The sequence below is a fragment of the Artemia sp. Qi Xiang Cuo genome, chromosome 21, assembly GCF_049724085.1.
Source record: "Artemia sp. Qi Xiang Cuo chromosome 21, ASM4972408v1, whole genome shotgun sequence".
Classification (NCBI taxonomy): Eukaryota; Metazoa; Arthropoda; class Branchiopoda; order Anostraca; family Artemiidae; genus Artemia; species Artemia sp. Qi Xiang Cuo.
This window is the reverse complement of record NC_142814.1, coordinates 40,491,870-40,513,466: the sequence shown is the minus strand read 5'-3', so window position 1 is coordinate 40,513,466 and position 21,597 is coordinate 40,491,870. Positions and strand designations below refer to the sequence as shown.

The following is a 21,597-nucleotide window of genomic DNA, read 5'->3' as shown; positions in this document are numbered from 1 at the left end:
GACTGCTGAATCTATGCGCATAAGGGACTAGGCTTTTTTTACCTGATAAATTAATTTTTTATGTTTCTGAGCCTCAATCCGGTTATAGCACACATGGCCCACAAGACGTATTTATAAATTAAAATTTGTAACTACGGGGAAGCCGATTGCCAAGCTAAAAGGATACAGAAAAGCTCAAAATAACGCCATTCTTTAGAAATAACGAATAAAAACAAGACATAAAATATGAAAGTCACTGATTATTTCTCATCAGTAAGATATTGGAAACTAATCAAGCATAGAATGTCGACCAATATTATAAAAAATCACCAATTTAACTGAAAATCACCAAATTAAAAAAGAAAATAACCAAAAATCACCAGATCCAAGAAAATCACCAGAAAAATCACCAGGAGGATGAAAAATCACCAGTTCTGGTGATGAATTACCAGTGGTAGAGAGCAGTCCCCGCTGGTTATTTTGAATACCGCGCCTAATATTTACTCCACATTCAATATAGCTTATTGCAACTGATCTCCGTCACTGACAGACGAAGAAGACAATTCGCTTTCAAAGAGGATTTATTCAGTTAACGAGTTATGTCCTCTTTTCTTGATTTATGCAAATAGGTGGCCCTTTTAATATCAGGCACGTTTCTTGTATCATAGATTACTTTTTACAGTGATGTGTGATTTTGTAATGTGACATGGGCTGTAGTAATACTGAAAAACTCGTTTTTTATCGTCAAAAAGAATAGATAATCAAACAAGCAAAAACACATTTTTCAGTTTCTTTCCGTTCTCGATTAATATTTATCTTGCCTCCTTTTGAGTTAGTTGAACCTAGGCGAATATAGTTCAATGTAGTATAGATACATGTTAATACAGCACCAATTTAAGATAGTATAAGCTTATCACCGCTCGATAATGTATAAATACCACAGTTTATATAATTATCCAGTAAGTTTACCGCAGATGATTTCTGGCTCTTCATTCTCGGTGCGAACAAAAAGCTCCTCCCACTTATTTGTGCACTTATTGTCCACTTATTGGTGAGCCGGCCAAGTGATTTGTCAGTACTTGTTCCGTAGGTGATTATTCTTTGTCTACCCGTGAAAAGATCTAATGCCGCTTATGTTTATACGTTCTCTGGAGCACTCGCACCTCGGTCCGGGTTCTTATAATGGGTGAGATAAGGAAAGATCATGCTGCTAATTATATATACTGTGATAAATACAGTCTAATGCAACTGATTACAGCTGGATGTTAGCTGAATTTTGCTGAATTTTACTCTACGGTCAATTATTACACAAATACACTCTCCGTACCTGAAAATATAAAATTTAATCAATAGAGAATTCCTCAGAGATGAGCTTAAAGTTTTGAGAAGCGAGGTTGTATCCCAACAGGAGTTCCGTTGGTACACCTTTAACAGCATTACCTTTTTCTTATATATTTTTCGTCTGTTTTTTTTTTTTATGGTGGTCAATAGTCCACAATAGTCAACCCTACAGCTGAACGATCATCCAAATTAATACAAAATCATAAAAGCAGCTCAGTAAAGATTTATTGGAGCTAAGCTCAGAAGTTTCTAGATGTGAATTTGTATTCAAAAGTCACTTTCAGTTTTTACACCTTGTAACTGTACTAGGGATTTTTTTTTTTTTTTTTTTTTTTTTTTTTTTTTTTTGTGATCGTCGGTATATAAGTGGTTAACAATAGTAGATGTTGGTTTTCTTTTTGTTTCGTGTGTGTGCATTTTGATGTAGGGAAAAAAGTATGTGTGAATTTGACATTTTTTTTTATTTCCAGAAGCAAAAGACAAATAATTTTTTTTTCTAGCATCCAAATAGTATCCAAGAAGGAAAAAAAAACTTTTCTAATTCCAAAATTAAAGTAACAATCGTGAGCTGTTATAGTTTTTTTTTTAATGTAATGTTACGCTATCATCTAATTTCTTGTAATTCCAGGGTAATTCCTGAGCACCAGCAATGGCGGCAGGGACTCCATTTTATTTGGCATTATTTATGTTTGTTCTCAATATAGCCGATACAAAGCAAGATGTTAATCCTCCTCAGTCAAGTATGTTCTTTCATTCTGTAGTTTCTTACTCTTAACTTTTTATATTTTGTAATTTTCATTTTATGGTAAATTGAGATTGAACTGAGCATGCATCAGTTAATTCGGTTAAATGCAGGGGTATGTGACAGTTAACTTAGTGATAGTTAATGCAGTTCGGAGGCAGTTAGCTTGCTTAGCTTCAGCGTTACCAAAGTGGTACAATTGCGAGAAGTCTTGGTGCAAAGCGGCATATTTGGAATTATTTTGGTACGATACAATTTTTTTTTATATTTAGGTTTTAATTGCTCCTTTGTTACTCGGATTTTTGTTCAAGTTTTGGTCTATCAAATATTTTCTTCTTATTATGACAAATATTTAACCTGCTGTTCAGATTGCACAAGTTAACTTCTGGCAGTACAATTTTAGTCGGAAAACTGGTACAGTTTATTTAAAAGCGTTGACAATGCTGGTTAGCTTGCGTCAGTTAATTCAGCTCAGTGTGATAGCATATGACAGTTAAAATAGTGACAATTAATTTGATTTGATGATAGTTATCTTGGCTGCTACTAGGGAAAAGGTTTTGGGGGTGGAGGATAGATGTTACCCCCTTATAATGGAAATATTTTAAAAAGTACATGGTATACTTTTTGTTAATGTAAAGGCCTTATTTCATAATTTAACACACCCGCTTCCTACCTGGAAATGAGTTGGGTGCCTTCTGGAGATGTAGTCCTCTTTTTTTTTATCAGGGTTGCATCCCCTAGTAATTTATCACTATTTCTAGTGATTTTATATATTGCATAAAGAAAAAATCACTAAATTTGCACATAAATCACTACATTATTGAAGAAAATCACTAAATCAACCAAAAATCACTAAAATCTGGTGATTTTTTTTTGTCATCGGGTGGCAGCCCTGACTTAATTGTGTGTCACATCTAAGACGTACTTCCTGCGTCAGTTCATGGGAGTCGCTCTTTTGAAGGTTAAAAAATGTTATAAAAAAAAATGAAAAAACAAAAAAAATGTGATAAGTTCCCTGGACTTCAAATCTTTTTTTTTTCTTTTCTTCTTCCTTTAACGTGATGAATTTATAGTGCATAATTGTTACTTCTTTACCCCTTTCTGTATTTTTTTTTTAATTAAAAAGGTGTCTTTAGAATGTTATTAGCATCAATTATTGATATAATTACTTTAAATCTAAATCTATGGTTAAACAAATTAAAAAAAAATTAACCGCTAGTACCTTCTTTTTCCAAGCCTTATGCATTTACTCCGAAAAGATATATTTATATAAATTTTGGCTGCTTTACCTTTTGATTTATATTATAATGCAAATTTAAAAATGATTACTTCTTATTCTTTCTTGTTTGCGTTTATATATAAGGAGTATTTCTTATAAGTGCATTACTATGGTAGTATAACCAAAAAGAATCAATTCAACTAGGCTTAAGAAACTTAATCTAATTATTTTATTTTAATATATTTATTTTAATAAAATCATATTTTGATATAATTATAACTGATTATTTTAGTTAAATAAAATCTTACTTTATTTGTTGCTACTTGTTTTTTCTTCGTTTACCTTATCGTAAATCAAATTGAACCTCATGAAAAGTAGCCCAAAGGCTTTATATTTACACCTACTCAAAATATGAATTAAATAAAAAAAGTAAGTCTTTTCAACTGAAAGTTATGAGCAATATTAAGACAAAACGAACAAAATTATCCAGTATAGGAGATGCTGCCCCTTCCTCAATCCTTGCTCTTTACGCCTAAGTCTTAAAGCTCCTTATAATATTTCTCATTCCAATTCAACTGCCCTTGTGTTTCGGAAGTCGTTATTGAAGAATTTTGACAAAAAGTCAAACTTTAGCGTAAAGAGCGAGAGCTGAGGAAGGAGAAATCCCCATCATATATTGAATAATTTCTTTTCCCTTCAAGTTTTAATGCTGCTCCTTACTTTCAGTTGAAAAAATTGTTTGTTTATTTAATCCCTGAACGTATTTAAAATCAAGCCAGGAAATCCCCCTCCCCTGTGTAAAATTTCCCCTAATTCCTCAGAAAACTTTCCTCCCCATGAAAAATTTTTCCCATGGAAAATCCCCCTCGCAGAGTTCACCCTCGAATAATCTCCGTATATTTCTCAAAAACGAATACTATTTATAAACAATCGGCAAATTGCGATCTCTTTCTCCGAGGGTTGTTGGAGCATGTCATCCACAGAAGCATAGTTAATGGATTTTTTGACTTTGCTGAACCAAGTGGCTATCACAAAATTTTGATCGGATGTCATTGAGGAATCGGGCGTGGTAGGGGGTTAGCCGTCCTCCAATCATTTTTGTCACTTTAAAAGGGCACTGTTGTTTTTATATCTGTTATAATAAGCCCTCTCTCAATCATCTAGGACCATTAGTTCTATACAATTACCCCCGGGAAAAAATGAGGACAGTGAATAAATACGTATCGGTGATCTTTCTTCTGGCAAAAAGTACAAAACTCTACATTTTTGTAGCTAGGAACTCGAAAACGCTACAATCGAGTTCTATGATAAGCTGAATCTGGTTGTGTGTTTTTCATTAATATCCCTTGACTTTTTGGAGGTGCTCAGACTCGTAGCTTTTGATGGGTAAAATTTAAACTTTACATATTTGGAATCAGCATAAAAATGCAATTATTTTGAAATATTTATTGTTATCAACATTCTTGCTTTTAGAGATTCTGTTACTATTGGGCCGAGTCGCTCATTACTTACAGTTCGTTACCATGAAGTGTTTGAAATTGCGGAAAAATTATGTTGTTAATGATAGTGCTTAACTAGTTAAGGTGATCATTTTATTAGTGACGACATTGCTTACCAATGGTAAGCAAAGTCTAAAATTTGACGTTTGGATAAAGTCAACGTGCATAATTTATTATATTTTGATTTGGTACGATAAATAAAATCAAACTATATTATTTATCATGTATGATTATATTCTATTATTACGTCCTATTATTCTATTATTACGTGTATGATTATATTCTATTATTATATTCTATTATTATATTCTATTATTATATTCTATTATTACGATTATCTACTATTATTGACTTGTTGCAAATAGGAGCATATTAGTTTTTTTTACAGTCTTTACTGATTTGTTGCAAATAGGAATATATTGTTAACATATAGGTTTAGTTTTGTTGCCAATACATAGGAACGTATAATATTGTTTCTAAATCTTCATCGAGTTGTCGCTAATAGGAACATGTTGCTATAACATAGGTTTACCCCAGTTGCAAATATATAGAGGAACATATTTATTCCTAATAGGAACATATTTCTAAAACTTAGGCTTACCGCTGTTGCTAATATATAGGAACATATTTGTTGCTAATAGCAACATATTGCTAAAACATAGGCTTATCTGTGTTTCTAACATATTAGAACATATTTGTTACTAATATGATCATTGTTAAAACATAGGCTTGCCTTAATTGCTGATATACAGGAACATATTTGTTGCTAAAACAAAGGTTTGTCTCTGTCGTGAATATATTGGAACATATTTGTTGGTGATAGGGACTTATTTCTAAAACGTAGACTTACCTCTGTTGCTAATATATCGAAACATATTTATTGCTAATCAAACTCAAAACCGAGTCAAACTCAAAACTAGCAGAAATTAACACAAGTTTGGTGCAAAACCCTTTTGCCTTCCAAAAGCCAGAACAAAATTTGCACTTAACTGAAAAAATATAAATGTTTTTACTTTTGTAATTTTAATAAATCAAATAATATTAACATTTTGATTGCTAAATATCGGTATATGTAAATTAAACTGACAATGCACATTCAATTGTATTTTTCAGTAAAGTGCAAATTTTGTTCTGGCCCTGGGAAGGCATAAGGGTTTTGCGCCCACCTTGTGTTAATTTCTGCTCGTTTTGAGTCTGGAAATCAACTACGCTGAAAAAATGGCTATCTCAAAATTTTCTTGGATGTGTTTGGGGGAATGATGGGTGTGGGAGAGATACTTGCCCTCCAATCACTTTCGACTTTTAAAAAGGGCACTAGCCCTTTCAATTTCCAATCAAATGAGCTTTTTTTGAAGTTTCTACAACAACGCCTTCTTTAAAAACTTTATATGCCCCCAGGGCTTAACATAAAACCCTTGCCTTGAGGGCTGTGGGGGAGTGTTCTCCTCAAAAATATATTTTCTATCTGAAAATCTACTATGCTGAACAAAATGGCTATCTCAAAATTTTGATTGGATGTGTTTGGGGGAATGATGGGCGTGGGGGGGGAGGGCTAGTTGCCCTCCAATCACTTTCGACTGTTAAAAAGGGTACTAGCCCTTCAAATTTTCAATCGAATGAGTCTGTTTTGAAGTTTCTACGACAACACCTTCTATAAAAAACCTTATATGCCCCCAGGCCATAACTTAAAACCCTTGCCTTGAGGGTTGTGGGGGAGTATCCTCCTCAAAAACATATTTTCTATCTGGAAATCAAATTCGCTGAACAAAATGGCTATCTCAAAGTTTTGATTGGATGTGTTTGGGGGTATGATGGGCGTGGGGGAGGGCTAGTTCTCCAATCACTTTCTACTGTTTAAAAGAGCACTAGAACTCTCAATTTCCATTCGAATGAGCCCCTTTTGAAGTTTCTACGACGACTCCTTCCATATGAAGTGCCCTGCTCTAAAGGAAAAATTATTAATAGTACATTGTGCCAACATCGTTCTTATATGCCATCAGGGCATAACTTAAAACCCTTGCCCCGAGGGTTGTCGGCCCTTCAAAAACATATTTGTTATCTGGAAATCAACGACGCTTAACAAAATGGCTATCTCAAAATTTTGATCGGATGTGTTTGGGGGAATGATGGGCGTAAGAGGGGGGAGGGGCTGAGTTGCCCTACAACCTTTTTAAACTATTGAAAAAGGCACTGGCCACATCAATTTCCAATCGAAATAACCCTTTTCTCAGTTTCTACGACAACTCCTTCGATACGAAGTGCCTGGGTATGGAGAAAAAAAAACACATTGTGCCCACATCGTTCTTTACTTAGGCAGCGTTAGCGCGCTGTCTATGATGAAGGGGACACTAATTGTCCCTTCATATTATGAAGGGGCGACTCAGCAACAAAAATTTGCCAAATTTTGACCCGATTTGCCTCTTCACATGGGGCAAATCGAGTCAAAATTTGGGAAAAACAGTGAAATTTTCCAAAAGCTCTTTAACAAAATTTGCAGAGTTTTGACACGAATTACCCCTTCATAGGGGCCCGCCTGCTTGGAGTGTCAGGCGAGAGACCCAAATCATAAAATCTAATAAATGTATCTTTGAGGATAACTTAGTCCCCCTAAGTTCCCGTTGGAAGGGCTGCATGCTATAAACTTTGCCCATTGTTTACAAATAGGATTGGTTATTGGGAAGTATACAGACGATTTCAAGAGAGATTTTTCCTGGGTTGGGGGGGGGGGGTCGAAGGATTTGCTTATATGGGAGGATCTTTCCAAGGAGGAAGTTTCGTTGGGGGAAGGGACATTTCTGTGAAGGGGGCACCGGATTTCCCAGCTTTATTTAAAAAACAATCAGAAATTAAATAAAAAAACAAGTTTTTTCAACTGAAAGTAAGGAGCAACATTAAAACTTAAAACGAACAGAAATCATTACGTATAAGAGGGGGATCGCTCCCTAGTCAATACCTCGCTCTTTACGCTATAGTTTTTTTTTAGTACTTTCAAAAGTGATATCTATTCTAATTAAACGGCCGTTGTGATTCAGGGATTTGTGATTCAAACAAAATCCAAACTTTAGCATAAAGAGCGAGGTAGTGACTTGGGGGCGAAACCTTTCATATACGTAATAATTTCTGTTTGTTTTAAGTTTTGATGTTGCTCCTTATTCTCAGTTGAAAAAACTTGTTTTTTTTTAGTTTAATTTATATACAGTGACGCAGATGCAGCGCGCATTTTGTTCAGACAAGCGTGTTTTGCAAGTCTCATTTGCAGTCAGAGTTTTGCAAATTAGAGTTTTATTTTGAGTGGGAACTAAGGGGCAAATAGTCAAATTGGCATTGGAAAGCATGAAATATTGACTTGGACTGGTTGGCTGCTGAAAATGTCACTTTATTAATACATCTGGATTTTAAGAGAATTTTTGAAAGTCTTTTGGCGTTAGGTATGTTATTCTGTTTATTTCTACAGTTTCTGCTAATAAGAAAAGGAAATGTCCTTTTTATTTTAGAATCGATATTAATGTGATGAAATGGATATACATATATATATATATATATATATATATATATATATATATATATATATATATATATATATATATATATATATATATATATATATATATATATATATATATATATATATATATATATATATATATATATATATATATATATATATATATATATATATATATATATATATATATATATATATATATATATATATATATATATATATATATATATATATATATATATATATATATATATATATATATATATATATAGGAACATATTTTTTGCTAATAGGAACATATTTCATTGTTTCTGAAGCAAAGTAGGCCTATAAAGTTTAATTTTTTTTCAGTTTTTTAGTTTGTAAAGTACACTGTTTAATTCTATAATGTTTATTTTTTAACCTTTTAAATAAAAGAGTTCTGTTTCTGAGAACTGGGAATAAACCACAAATTGATATTAGTTTTTATCACTTTAGAATGTTTTAAGCTATGTTCTTGTTAAACTTTAGCTTAAAGAGTAAGTGTATAGAGGGAGTGTCAGCCCTCCTCATATTAAATAAAAAAAAGAAAAGCTTTTTCAACTGAAAGTAAGAGGCAACACTAAAACTCAAGACGAAACGATATTATTCCGTATATGAGGGGGGTTGCCCCTTCCTCGATCCCTCAGTAGCAGTCTTTCTTACGGAATTGGGGCAAAATATCAAATTTAAGCGTAAATAGCGAGGGAATGAGGAGGGGGCTAATATATGGAATAATTTTAGTTCATTTTAAGTTTTAGTTTTGGTCCTTGGAGGGGGGGGGGGGGCTAGTTGTTCTTAAATTTTCGCAGGTAAAAAAGAGCACTAGAATTCTTAATTTCTGTTTTAATAAGCCCTTTCTTGATCTTCAAGGACCATTGGTTTGATACGGTTATTCCTGAAAAAAAAACATGCATTTGTGATGTTTCTTCTGGGGAAATAATACAAAATTTCACATTTTTGTAGATAGGAGCTTGATCCATTGTGTGGTTCTCTGATGTGCGTGATCCAATGGTGTAATTTTTAATAAGATTGTTTGACTTTTGGGGAGTGTTTCTCCCCTTTTCGAAAATAAGGCAAAATTTGTCAGACTCGTAGCTTTTGATGGTTAAATTAAATTTAATTAATTTTGTATAATTAGAATCACTATAAAAATCCGATTTTAGCAATCTATTAATTGTTATCAAAATCCTTTTCTTAGAGTTTTGGTTACCATTTGCCCGAGTCCCTCCTTACTTTCAGTTCGCTACCACGAGCTGTTTGATACAGGATAACTTCCTATTCGTTTTGAGCTTTAATATAGCACTTTACTTTCCTCGGAAAATTCTTTTTTTGTTAGTTTAAAAATCAATGCTTAAAAAGAACCATTTCTTACGGTTTCACGTAGAAAACACAGCTTCGAATGAGAGTTTTATAATACAATTTACACATTTAAGTTTTTACTTGTTTCTATTTTGGTATTTTTTAAATTCTTATTTACTTGGTGAATTTCAAAAGTAAGTTTCTGTTCGTTTCAACTTTATAAAAGCTTAGAAACTTTAGCAACACAAGATAAAACTTTAGATTAACTTCATTTATTCTAAGAGAGCTCTAAGATGTCTGCTATAAATAGGCTACGAAAGATACTTTCGAGAAACTCAGTTTTTCTCCAAGCTGTTCGTAAATTTAAGTTGGAATGACATAGTGAAGATAGATTTAAGGCAATAGACTTAAAATGTGTGAATAAAAAAGAACAGAAAAGAAAAATCTGTTTACTTGATCCAATGTTTCCTAATGGAACTTTTTAGTTTGTATTGCATCAAAACAGTTACAGCAAAAGTAACGAGCCTGAGGAAACTTTCCCAATTACCAAAAAAAGGAGAAGATCCCTCAAAAATAGTATTAATCTAAATAAAAATTACACCATCCAGCTCAGTATATCCGAGAACCCTAGTATAGAGGTTTCAAGCTGCAGTCTGCGACAATGCGAAATTTTGTAATTTTTCGAGAAGGATGGATACAGATCCGTGCTTATTATTTTTCCCAAGGGTGATCATATCCAACCAATATTCTTAGAATAATGCAATGGGTGCCATCTAAAATAAAGCTTCGGGTTTTAGTTCCCTTTTTAAGTAGTAAAAGAGACTGTGCCACAACAAAGTGGCGTTTTCCGTAAGTTTGAGGAATGCAACCGAAATTGTGGCCCAAAAGAAGACCAAATCATATTTATTCATTAGATGCATTATCCATTATAATGGAATATCCATTATAATCCATTATGCATTATAATGGGAATATCCATTTGGAACAGCCGGGATCGAACCTCAGCCCCGAAAGTTTCCAAGCAAGGCTTTATCCACTACGCCGTTACAAGGCAATTTAAGAAATTGATATACAATTGATTTACAAATTGATACAAAATAACAAATGGATTTACAATTATCAAATTAACGTCCTAATTTCAGATTAGGTGATTTTTTGCGGTGGCGTATTCGTTCCTAATGGGACTTGGCGCCCATACAAAATAAACAGTTTTTTTTTAGCTTCAATTAACTGAGGTAATTCATTTGAGACTTCATAAAATTATGTACTGTGGTGCGGTTATCATGAAAAATCGGTTATCATGAAAAAGAGCCAGTGGATCTCTATATGGGCACAGGGGGAGGGGGGGTTACCTCAAGCCTGAAAATGCAAATTTTACGACCAAATTTTTGAATTTTCAGTTAGCCCTTAGACAACAATAGCAGAGGGAGTTTAGTGAGCGGTACAATCTAATCAAAAGCTCCCTTCATTCCTAAGAATAGATTTAGACTAAGACTGTAATATCGGTGATACAGGCTGGTAGCTCCTCTCGTAATATTGCAGAAATATTATAAGTGTATAAGAGATTAAATTTGAGCATTTATCTGCAAAATAGACGAAGACATAGGAGAGGACATCTATATAAGACAATATTTTAAGAACTCCCATTGAAATCCACAAAAAGGTTGACCCTAGACTTCGTTTTTGATACTTCAGATTCCCTCTTCCTCTCCTGAGAAATATTTGAATGGATGGATTTTGTTGGGATGATCATCATTTAAAAGTATTTTTATATGAATTTCAAACTTAAATTCAAAAACCCGCGAGTTGAATGGGAGGGTTAGCAGCCTAGCTCACATCTAATAGAGTCCTGGATATTACAGTTTATAGCAATAAGATTTAAATAAAGAGATACCCTTGTCAATATAAAACAAAACTTCAAAATCAAAGTTTGTAATTCAACATATGTGTCGACAGAATCTAGTAATTTGCTTAATCTAAATATGCTGTATCCATTAAGATTCTGATGGTAATCAGTCATTAATATAATCATCATGTGGGCGATCCCTGTAAACACTGTCAACAAAAAAATAATTTTCTTGTTGTACCGGTCATGCTTGTGTATTAAGGGTAATTGTATCGAACCAGCAGTCATAGATAATTATTAAATAAAAAAAAAACAAGTTTTTGTAAGTGAAAGCAAGGAGCAACATTAAAATCTAAAACGAACAGAAATTATTACGTATATGAAAGGGGCTGTCCCCTCCTCAACGCCACGCTCTTGGCGCTAAAGTTTTTTTTTGTTTTAAAAATAACTTTTTTTTAAAGATTCAAACTTTAGCGTAAAGAGCGAGGCGTTGAGGAGGGGAAGTTTGAAGACGTTTTTTGAATTAATGCAGCTTTGATTTTGGCTCACCGTAAATGAATAATTAGAATGAAATTTGCATATTAATTTAACTTCTTTTTGGCTAAATGGCTTTCTCGAAATTTTGTACTGACGTAACTTACGAATTAGCTTACGTAACGAACTTCTATATTTATATGTTTTTATTACGTATATTAGGGAGTTTACCCCCAGTCAAAACCTGGCTCATTACGCTAAAGTTCGAATTTTTTTCGAATCACAAACCCCTGAATCACAAAGGCCGGTTAATTAGAATAGATAGCTTTTTTGGCAGTACTAAAAAAAACTTTAGCGTAAAGGGTGAGGTATTGACTAGAGGGCGAACCCCCTCATATACGTAATTATTTCTGTTTGTTTTGAGTTTTAATGTTGCTCCTTACTTTCAGTTGAAAAAACTTGTTTTTTTATTTAATTTCTGATCGTTTTTTAAATAATGCTGGGAAATCCGGCGCCCCTTCACAGAAATGTCCCTCCCTCCAAGAAAATATTCTCCATGGAAATATCCTACCCCGTAAGCTCCGACCCTTTCCCCCACCAAAAAAAATTGTTCCTGAAACGTCTGTATACTTTCCATTAACCAATGGTATATGTAAAGGACATATTTATTAGATTTTCGACTATGCTGAACAAAATGGCTATCTCAAAATTTTAAATGGGTGACTTCGGGAAAAAATGAGCGTGGGAGGGAGCCAAGTTGCCCTCCGATTTTTTGTCACTTAAAAAGGGCACTAGAACTTTTAATTTCCGTTCAAATGAGCTCTCTTACGCTATTCTAGGACTACTGGATAGATACAATCACCCCTGGGGAAATAAAAAAAATAATAATAAAATAAAAACGCATCCGTGATCTTTCTTCTTGCAAAATATACAAAATTCCACATTTTTGCAGATAGGAACTTGAAACTTCTAAAGTAGGGTTCTCTGATACTCTGAATCTGATGGTGTGATTTCCATTAAAGTTCTATGAATTTTAGAGGTTGTTTCCCGCTTTTTTCGAAGATAAGGCAAATATTCTCAGGCGCGAAACTTTTGATAGGTATAACTAAACTTAATAAAACTTATATATTTGAAATCAGCATAAAAATCTGATTCGATTGATGCATCTATTGGTATGAAAATTCCGGTTTTTAGAGTTTTGGTTACTATTGAGCTGGGTTGCTTCTTACTTACAGTTTTTTACCACAAACTGTTTGACAAGTGGGTTCATTCAAATGAAAATTGTAACTTCTAGTTCCCTTTTTAAGTACCAAATGAGATATTGACAAAGGTAAGTACGGCGTTTTAATATTTGGGCCTGTAAAACAGAAGTTTGGCCCGAACAGAGTTACAATATGTACTGCAGTGTTCCAAATTGTTATTCAACGACAATACTGAGAACTATTGAAAGGGGATTTATAGAGTCTCCCTTTCTCAGAAACGATACTGGTGTGCGGTATTCTAAGCCTTGTTTTCAGGCACCCACATCCAACACGGAGTTCGACATAGGTTATGCAGATTATCATTTTAAGTGACGTGTTCAACATGGGCGAATATCTCCTCAGAACCCATGTTCAACCTTGCTATTCTGGAGCGTTTTAATTTTGAGAAGCCCGTATCCAATACGCTTGGAACCCGTAAGATGAAAACGCTTTAATTTTTAGCTGGGTTAAACACTGAGAACCTGAAATCGATTTTTGTCGAACTCGCTCAAGACACATTTCGAGCCCGGTGTCTGAAAACACAAACTCTATTCGTCCCTTAACCCGGGCTGCCACCCTTAGTGATTAATCACCATTTCTAGTGATATTTTATATTGCCTAAACAAAAAAAATCACTAAATGAGCACATAAATCACTAGACTATTGAAGAAAATCACTAAATCAATCAAACAATCAATAAAATGTAGTGACTTCTTTTTGCGCGAGGTGGCAACTCTGACCTTAGCATGCATGCGCGCTATAAGAAATGGACCGCTATTTTAGACCGTTAATCCAATAAAACTAACGTAATACGTGATAGAATATCACATAACTGCAGATCATTTATTAGGGTTTAACGTGTATTAGGGTACTATAGATTTAACGTGTAAGTTCCCTTCATAAGGAAGAATGGATGAAGGAGTTAATATAGGTTGAAGTTGGAGTGTAAATACCGAGGTTGCTAAATCTTGCCTATTATAGGAGAGGAGATAATTTATTTTGTAAGTTATACTTTGTTTAAAAAGAAAATATGCTAGATGTTTTTACTGAAGTATTCCTCAGCAAAATCAACCTCTGATGTAAAGAGAGGTTCGATGGGGTACAAGGGTGGCTGGCGTTTACCCCCTGAACATACCCCCCGTAGAAAATAATCCCCATAAAATACCACCCTGAAATAACCTTCCCGTGGAAAATCCCCCCCCCCCGTGGAAACAGAACCTGGAAAATATCCCCCGCAAAGCCCCCCCCCCTCCCTCAGAAAATGCCTCCCAGAGAATACACAGTGGAAAATAATCCCCCTCCTGCGGCTGGTTGGTCTCCAATCACTTTCGACTTATAATAAAGGACTTGAACTTTCAATTTCTGATCTAATGAGCACCCTCCAAAGTTTCTGCGATCATGTCTTGGGGGTGTGGATTAGGAAGGGACAATCTCCCTCCTGTACGGAATGAATTCTGCTCATTTTGAGGTTTAATCTTACTCTTTACTTCCATAATAACAGCATAGACCAGAAATATCCCCAAAAATCATCAAGTAGTTAGGTATCAATTTCAGATTTTTGATGTTTTTTATTGTTTGTTTCGTACCCCCCCCCCCCCCCCCAGAAAAAACAACACTCCCCTCCAAACAAAAATCCTGGTTACGGCCTTGGGGATTATGCATCAATTTCTACCTTCACCTTTCCCTCGTCTCTCCCTTAGATAAATTCTGTATTTATCTGATGACTCATTCAGATGACTCAAAAGAGCTGGGATATTTGGCATTAAATTGTACCCTTTGAGGTATCTCCCTCCCTCCCTAACTACAAAACAATCAGAAAATTCTATTCTAGAAGCTTAAGTGCCTTTTTAAGTATTGTAATTTGTCCATTGCTTACAAATAGTTTTTATTATTTGAAAACATGCGAACATTTTTCGCGGGGGTATTTCCTGCAGGGGGGAAGATTGACTAAGGGAATTTTCAGAGGGAATTTGTTTTGAATAATTTCCATTCAGCGAGAATGTATTTTGGGGGTATTTTCCAGGGGGCTATTGTCAGTGGGAGGGGGGGGGGTATTTCCCAGGATGGGTAAACGCCTAGAGCCAGTAGAAGCCCTACTTATATTTAATCTAACCCTGGGTATGCTATTAAAAAGAAATAGAACTTAATGAAAAACAATGTTTTTTTTTTCAAATGAAAATAAACAGCAACACTGAAACTTTAAACAAACAGAAATAACTGTATATTTGAGGGGGGGCTATCCTTTCTTAAGCCCGAAGCTCTTTAACCTAAAATTGTATTTTTTTTTTGTCCCCATAAGCTTAAAGAACGACTGGTCACATAAGGACAATTGGATCTGTGTAAAAGTATTTGTCACAATACCTCTAGAATGTAAAGATTTATTGATACTATTTGCTTTAAACAATACAACTTTAGGTAGGGGACCGAGGAGGGGAAACCCTCCTTCTATTGAGAATAATTTTTGTTCAGTTTAAGTTTTAATGTGACTCTTTGCTTTGTTAGAAAAAGACTTGTTTTTATTTAACACAGTCAACAAAGATTAACATTCACACGACTAGACAAGTATGTGACTACAAATCTTATAAGACTGGAAACTCGAGCCATTCCAAAAGAAAAAGAACTACGTCCTAAGAAAAAGTCCTAAAAATTGAATCCTAGAAAAAGAACTAGTCCCAAAGATATAGCTTGATCTAGCAACTGTCGGATTTGTTCTAAGTTGCTGTCATTGCTCATCCGTTATAGCTGTTTTTTCTGTTCAATTCGACCGAGCGTGAATTTTAGTTTTTTTTTAGCTTTTCTTTTTGTTAAACAAATTCCATCAATTCCCGACATGTTTCCCGACATGGCTCTAAATTTGACAAGAGATAGATGGCGTGAGCTAAAGAATCCACCAAACGAGATTATCCCTCTAGTCCCGTTTTCATTTGGATTACGCCCGAGCCACATTATTGTCAGATCGGTTGATAGAAAAAAGCCAAATTTCATGAATGACATGATATTTTTTTTTTTTTTATTTTAGAGTCTCACTTGTATTTCAAAAGTGCAAAATTAAAATTGTAAGTGATGTGTTCAAAGATTTTGCACCAAAACTAATTTTTGTTCCACTGTTTGCTTTTAATACTACGTCTTATTAACTTTTGTCAGATTCCTCTCGCAGATAGAAAAACCTTAGTTCTAAATTTCCATCTTTTTTAATTTTAAAAAGTATGAGTTGAACCTTGACTCTGGTTGGTCAGTCAACAAATTTATATCTGAAAGCTGAACAATGTTCAACTGAAGAAATTACGAACGGCGAACGTAATTGGCGCTGTAGTCGTGCATAATTTGATTTTATCGACAGATGTGACTATGATGTGGCTCAGGCATTAGCCAATGGAAAACCCTGGGAAATATGTCAAATGAATTAGTCAATCATGTTTGGTGTTAACTATGTGTTTCTTAAAAAATCCATGTCTCTCTCAATTGAAAGTCCAGTCTTCAGTGTTGTGCTTATAAAACGTGACACGTCGCCACGGCCCGACACGTCACTTCGTCGTGTTTTAAAACATCTGTGCTGATTAAACTCACAAAGAACTAGTTCTTTCACTTTTCAAATGAGTTTTTGTGGGAAGGGAGTGGTGGTAGCTCTTATGTTTCTAAGGGAAGTGAGCTTAGACAGTTGGACAAGGGTAAGGGATGATACATAGAAAACCCCTTAATTCTTTAGATATATGTTCAAAAGCTAGCGTTACGCTTCATTCAGATAGAAGAGGGTATATTTTCCCCCGAGGTGATTGATTCACCATCAACCCCTTAGAAAAAAACTTAAGTACAGCTCTGATTATGAGAAACTTTTCCCACAGTTTTTTGTTGACGAGGGCAAAGAGGGAAAAACAAATCATCCTTCTTTTTTCGTAATGTGTCAAATGTTGTAAACGAGGTTGAAACTATACCCAAATTCTTATATTAATTTGTTTTTTAATTTGTTAATTTTTTCTCTAAGTCAATATTTCCAAATTCTATCGAAAAAATTACACCAGAAATAAGAAGTGTGAGAGAAGAGGGAGAGAGAGGGCGGGGGAAGAAAGAGATGCAGACAGACAGCGATAAGGATGGAGAGATAGACATGGAGAGGGAGAAAGAAAAAGAGAGAGGAATATGCAGAGATATCGAGACAAAGTGAAAATAAGAGGAGAAATTATATTTATTTTGGCTTTTCATTCTTTTCTTTTTGTTATTCTTGCAGTTTATTGTTTCCTTTTTTAAAGATTTTTTAAAGATTTAGTTTTTTATTATTTTTTTAGTCTATTTAATCTTCTTAATCAATTTAGTCTATTTATTCTATTTATTTTTGTTTCCATTGTTTTTATTTTCTTTTTCTTTTCTTTTTCTTCTCCTTTTGCTCTTCTGTCTGTGGGTAAGTGATCATTTTGAATTTTCTTCTGTTTTTCATCTCTGAGTAAGTAACTCATTCATCTTCCCACTTCTTTATTAACCAATGAGTCTTTGTGGGAATAGTAACATATAACATTGTATGTGCATTTAATGAAGAATAAATCTTATCTTATCTAGGTGTCTGATAAACTTCGCCTATATTTTAAATCTACTGGATTGAATATGAATTTGTAGTAACTTGTTTTTGTTTTTTTTGTATTACTATCAGCAGAAATTTTCTAGAACCTAATACTTGGTATATTTGCTTCTCTTTTCGGCGGTCTTATTTGTGATTAAATAAAAAAAAATTCAACTGTAGTAAGGATCAACAATAAAACTTAAACGAACAGAAATTATTATGTACATAATGGGGGTTATCTCTTCCTCAACATCTCGCTCTTTACGCTGAAGTTTTTCAGTGCTTTTAAAACAGCGTCTTATTGTTCTAATTAAACGGCCCTTGTGTTTTAGGAGTCATTATTAAAGAATTGGGACAAAATTCAAACTTTAGCGTAAACAGCGAAATATTAAGGAGGAGGAAATCCCCTTTATATACGTAGCAATTTCTGTTCGTTTCCTATTTTATTGTCGTTTCTGCCTTTCAATTGAAAGAACTTGTTTTGTTTTTATTTAATATCTAATTATTTTTGTAAATAATTCCAGGAAATATCCTCTAGACAATTCAATCCTGGTGAAATTTTACCCTGGACAATTACTCTTAACGACTCCGCGCGTAAAATTGAGACGGAAAAGAGAAAGCAAGACATATAAAAAAAATATTTTGTATAAAAATTCTGGCAAATTCCCCCGGTGAATATTTTCCCCTGAAGAGTTCACTCCCTGGGTACTTCCATCCCCATGGAAAATTCACCCGTGAAAAACCCCCAGCAGAAAATCCCCCCCCCCCCACTTACTCGAAAATGTATGCCTATATCCCAATAACAAATACTATGCGCAAATAATAGGCAAATAAAGACCTTTCCCCTGGGGCTGTGGGGAAGTTTTGTTATACCCAAAGGCATAGTTATTGGGCCTTTCAACTATGATGAACAAAATGGCTCTCTTGAAATTTTTATCAGACGATTTTTTAAAAAAAGGGGCGGGGGAGGGGGCCTAGTTGGCCGCCAATTTTTTTGGTCACTTAAAAAGGGCACTAGAAATTTTAATTTCCGTTCGAATGAGACCTCTTTGGATATCCTAGGATCACTGGGTCGATATGATCACCCCTAGGAAAAAAAAACAAATAAACACGCACCCGTGATCTTTCTTCTGGCAAACAATATAAAATTACACATTTTTTCAGATAGGAACTTGAAACCTATACAGTGAGGTTCTCTGATAAGCTGAATCCAATGGTGTGATTTTCATTGAGATCACTTGACTTTTAAAGGCTGTTTCCTTCTTTTTCAAAAATCAGGAACATTTTTTCAGGCTCGTAACATTTAATGGGTATAACTAAACAAAATGAAATTTATATATTTGAAACCAGCATAAAAAATCAATTCTTTTTATGTATCTATTGGTATCGGAATTCCGTTTTTTATAGTTTCGGTTACTATTGAGCCTGGTCGCTCTTTACTTACAGTTCGTTACCCCGAACTGTTTGATTCAAACTACACATAGTTTTCGCTTCGAAAAACATAGTGGAACGCAAAAGTTGACTCAATTGTCCAAGTTTTTGCTTCAATGTACCCAGTCAAGTGAAAAACAATCAAAGAAAAAGTACACAAAAGTAGTAACCTATATGCTGATTTGAATTAAACATGGAATTACACAAGAATATGCAGTACAGTTTCACGTGCACATTGTAAAAAGCGACCAATCCTTTTATACCTATAAAGTGGTCAAACACGTTTTGAGAGTATAGTCGAGATTATATAAGACAATCAGACTGGTTATTACTATATATTTCAATTACACATGGAATTTCACAAAAATATGACGTACAGTTTTACGTGCACATTGCAAAAAGCAAGATATTTATTATAAATTTGGAACAATATCAATCTCTGGAAATGGTTAACGATGATAAAATGGTCTTATGACTTGACCTAGCTTTACTTCTTCAATATGTTCTGTATAATACACAAGTGGCGTTTGAACAGTGTTGTCAATTTAAAATAGAGTTTAACGTAATAGTATACTAAAAAGTTGATACTAAGAGAGATGTAGATGGCAAGAAAAGAATTTTAATTATGGATAGCTTTACTTCTTCGATGTGTTCTGTATAATACACAAGTGGCGTTTGAACAGTGTTTTCAGTTAAAAATAGAGTCTAACGTTATAGTATACTAAAAATTTGATACTAAGAGAGATGTAGATGGCAAGAAAAGATTTTTAATAATGAAATTCAGAACAAACCTTAGAAATCCTTGCAAATCGAGTAGTAAGGTGTATGTGAGTACGAACCCTCAAGGATCATAAGCACCAACGACCCTAACCAGCAGAGACACCAACCCCCTAAAGGTTCCCTATCCCCAAACTCGAAGGGCGCCACCTCCCCTCCAAAATTTTTGGCCCCTCCCCCCATTTTTTTTTGAATTTTTTTTTTTGATTTTTTTTTAATTTTTTTTTATTATTTTTTTAACATGATGCTTTTTTTCAACTTTTTTTTACATGTCTTCGAATGAGATGAAACATACTTAAAACAAAAAAAAATCACATTTAATATTTTCCAAACTCAAAATGAGAATGGTATAGACATGATAGCAAGGCCGTATCCAGGGGAGGGGGGGTTACCTGGTTTGAACCCCTCTCCACCGAAATTTTTGGCCGGGTCGAAAATAAGTCGAAAATTAGTAAAACCTAGGTAAAAGTAAAAAAAAATTAGTCGAAAACTGAGTCAAAAATTAGTAAAACCCCCCAAAAAAATCCTAGATCTGCCCTTGCATGATAGTCATGACCTTTACTAATAGAAAAATAATTTTTGTAGTAGCACTTTTTTTTATTGAACTAAAGTTTTTTTTTGAACTTCGAAATTATTCAGCTTTTTTACGTATCTTAAAATGACATAAAATGTGCTTACGGCTCTAACAATTGTACTCTATGCTTGCTCAGAGACATGATGCGGCCTTCCCACTGATACTTTATGGCTGGTTATCGACACTATCTAGTTTATTGCATGTATTAAATCATTATTTTTCTCCGCGATGGAACGATAAACACAAGTCATATCTTTAAAAAGAGTGAAGATGGAGTATTTTAATAAAGTGTGTTCACATGACAATATTATTGTAGCATTGAATGCCGACAAGGAGAAGCATTTAAACCATGAAACAAGTACAAGTGGTAGCACTATTGGAAATGTATGCATGAATTGTCATGACAGTAAGGAATTAAATTTCTTTGGAGTACCGAAAAAATTCAACTCTTATGTTGGCGGATATGCAAGATTGAGATCTCCAGAGATGTTTGCACTCAAAGAGAATGCCAACATAAAAAATAATCGTTGATGATAGATCACAACTCTTTGCTACTGTTGCAGGTAACACATTACCTGCTGATACATCCTATCGTCAGCTTTCGGGTATTAGCATTCAACGGAAGAACAAAAAAGAAAGGCCTACTCTTCTACTAATATCATAAACCATATCTTGTCTACGTGCCGAAACTGTTAGATGTGTAAAAATAATGTGATAATAGACAGCGAAATTGCCAGAAAAATAAAAAGGGCATTGGCAGAAAATATCACTATGAAATATAAAGATGAATCGATGAAAAACAAAGGACCACGAAATGTTATCGTCATTGATGAAACGGGCAATGAACCAAGTAATCCCAAAGAAGAACAGCATATTGAGCTTGTCGATGACACACCATTAAAAATTGTGTATAACTCAAAATGGTATAATGATTATTCTACTGATTACGAACTAAGAGAAAACATTAACTATAATATTAATAGAGAACATGGTAAACTATTTTATGGAACGGATTAAAAATGTGCATCCTTTGTCGGATATGGTGGATAAAATTGACAAAATCTAAGTATCAGATTGACTAAATGCTTTATCAACAT

General features: G+C 34.1%; 1 protein-coding gene across 1 annotated transcript in view; it reads left to right on the top strand.

Moving 5' to 3' along the window:
• Positions 1-21,597, top strand: part of yl (Putative vitellogenin receptor yl) — a 492,935-nt gene that overhangs the window by 17,964 nt on the left and 453,374 nt on the right. Inside the window, exon 2 of the mRNA XM_089106682.1 lies at positions 1,949-2,060. Coding sequence (XP_088962808.1) covers positions 1,970-2,060 — 91 coding nt within the window. The 5' untranslated portion in view covers positions 1,949-1,969. The remainder of the gene's footprint in view (positions 1-1,948; positions 2,061-21,597) is intronic.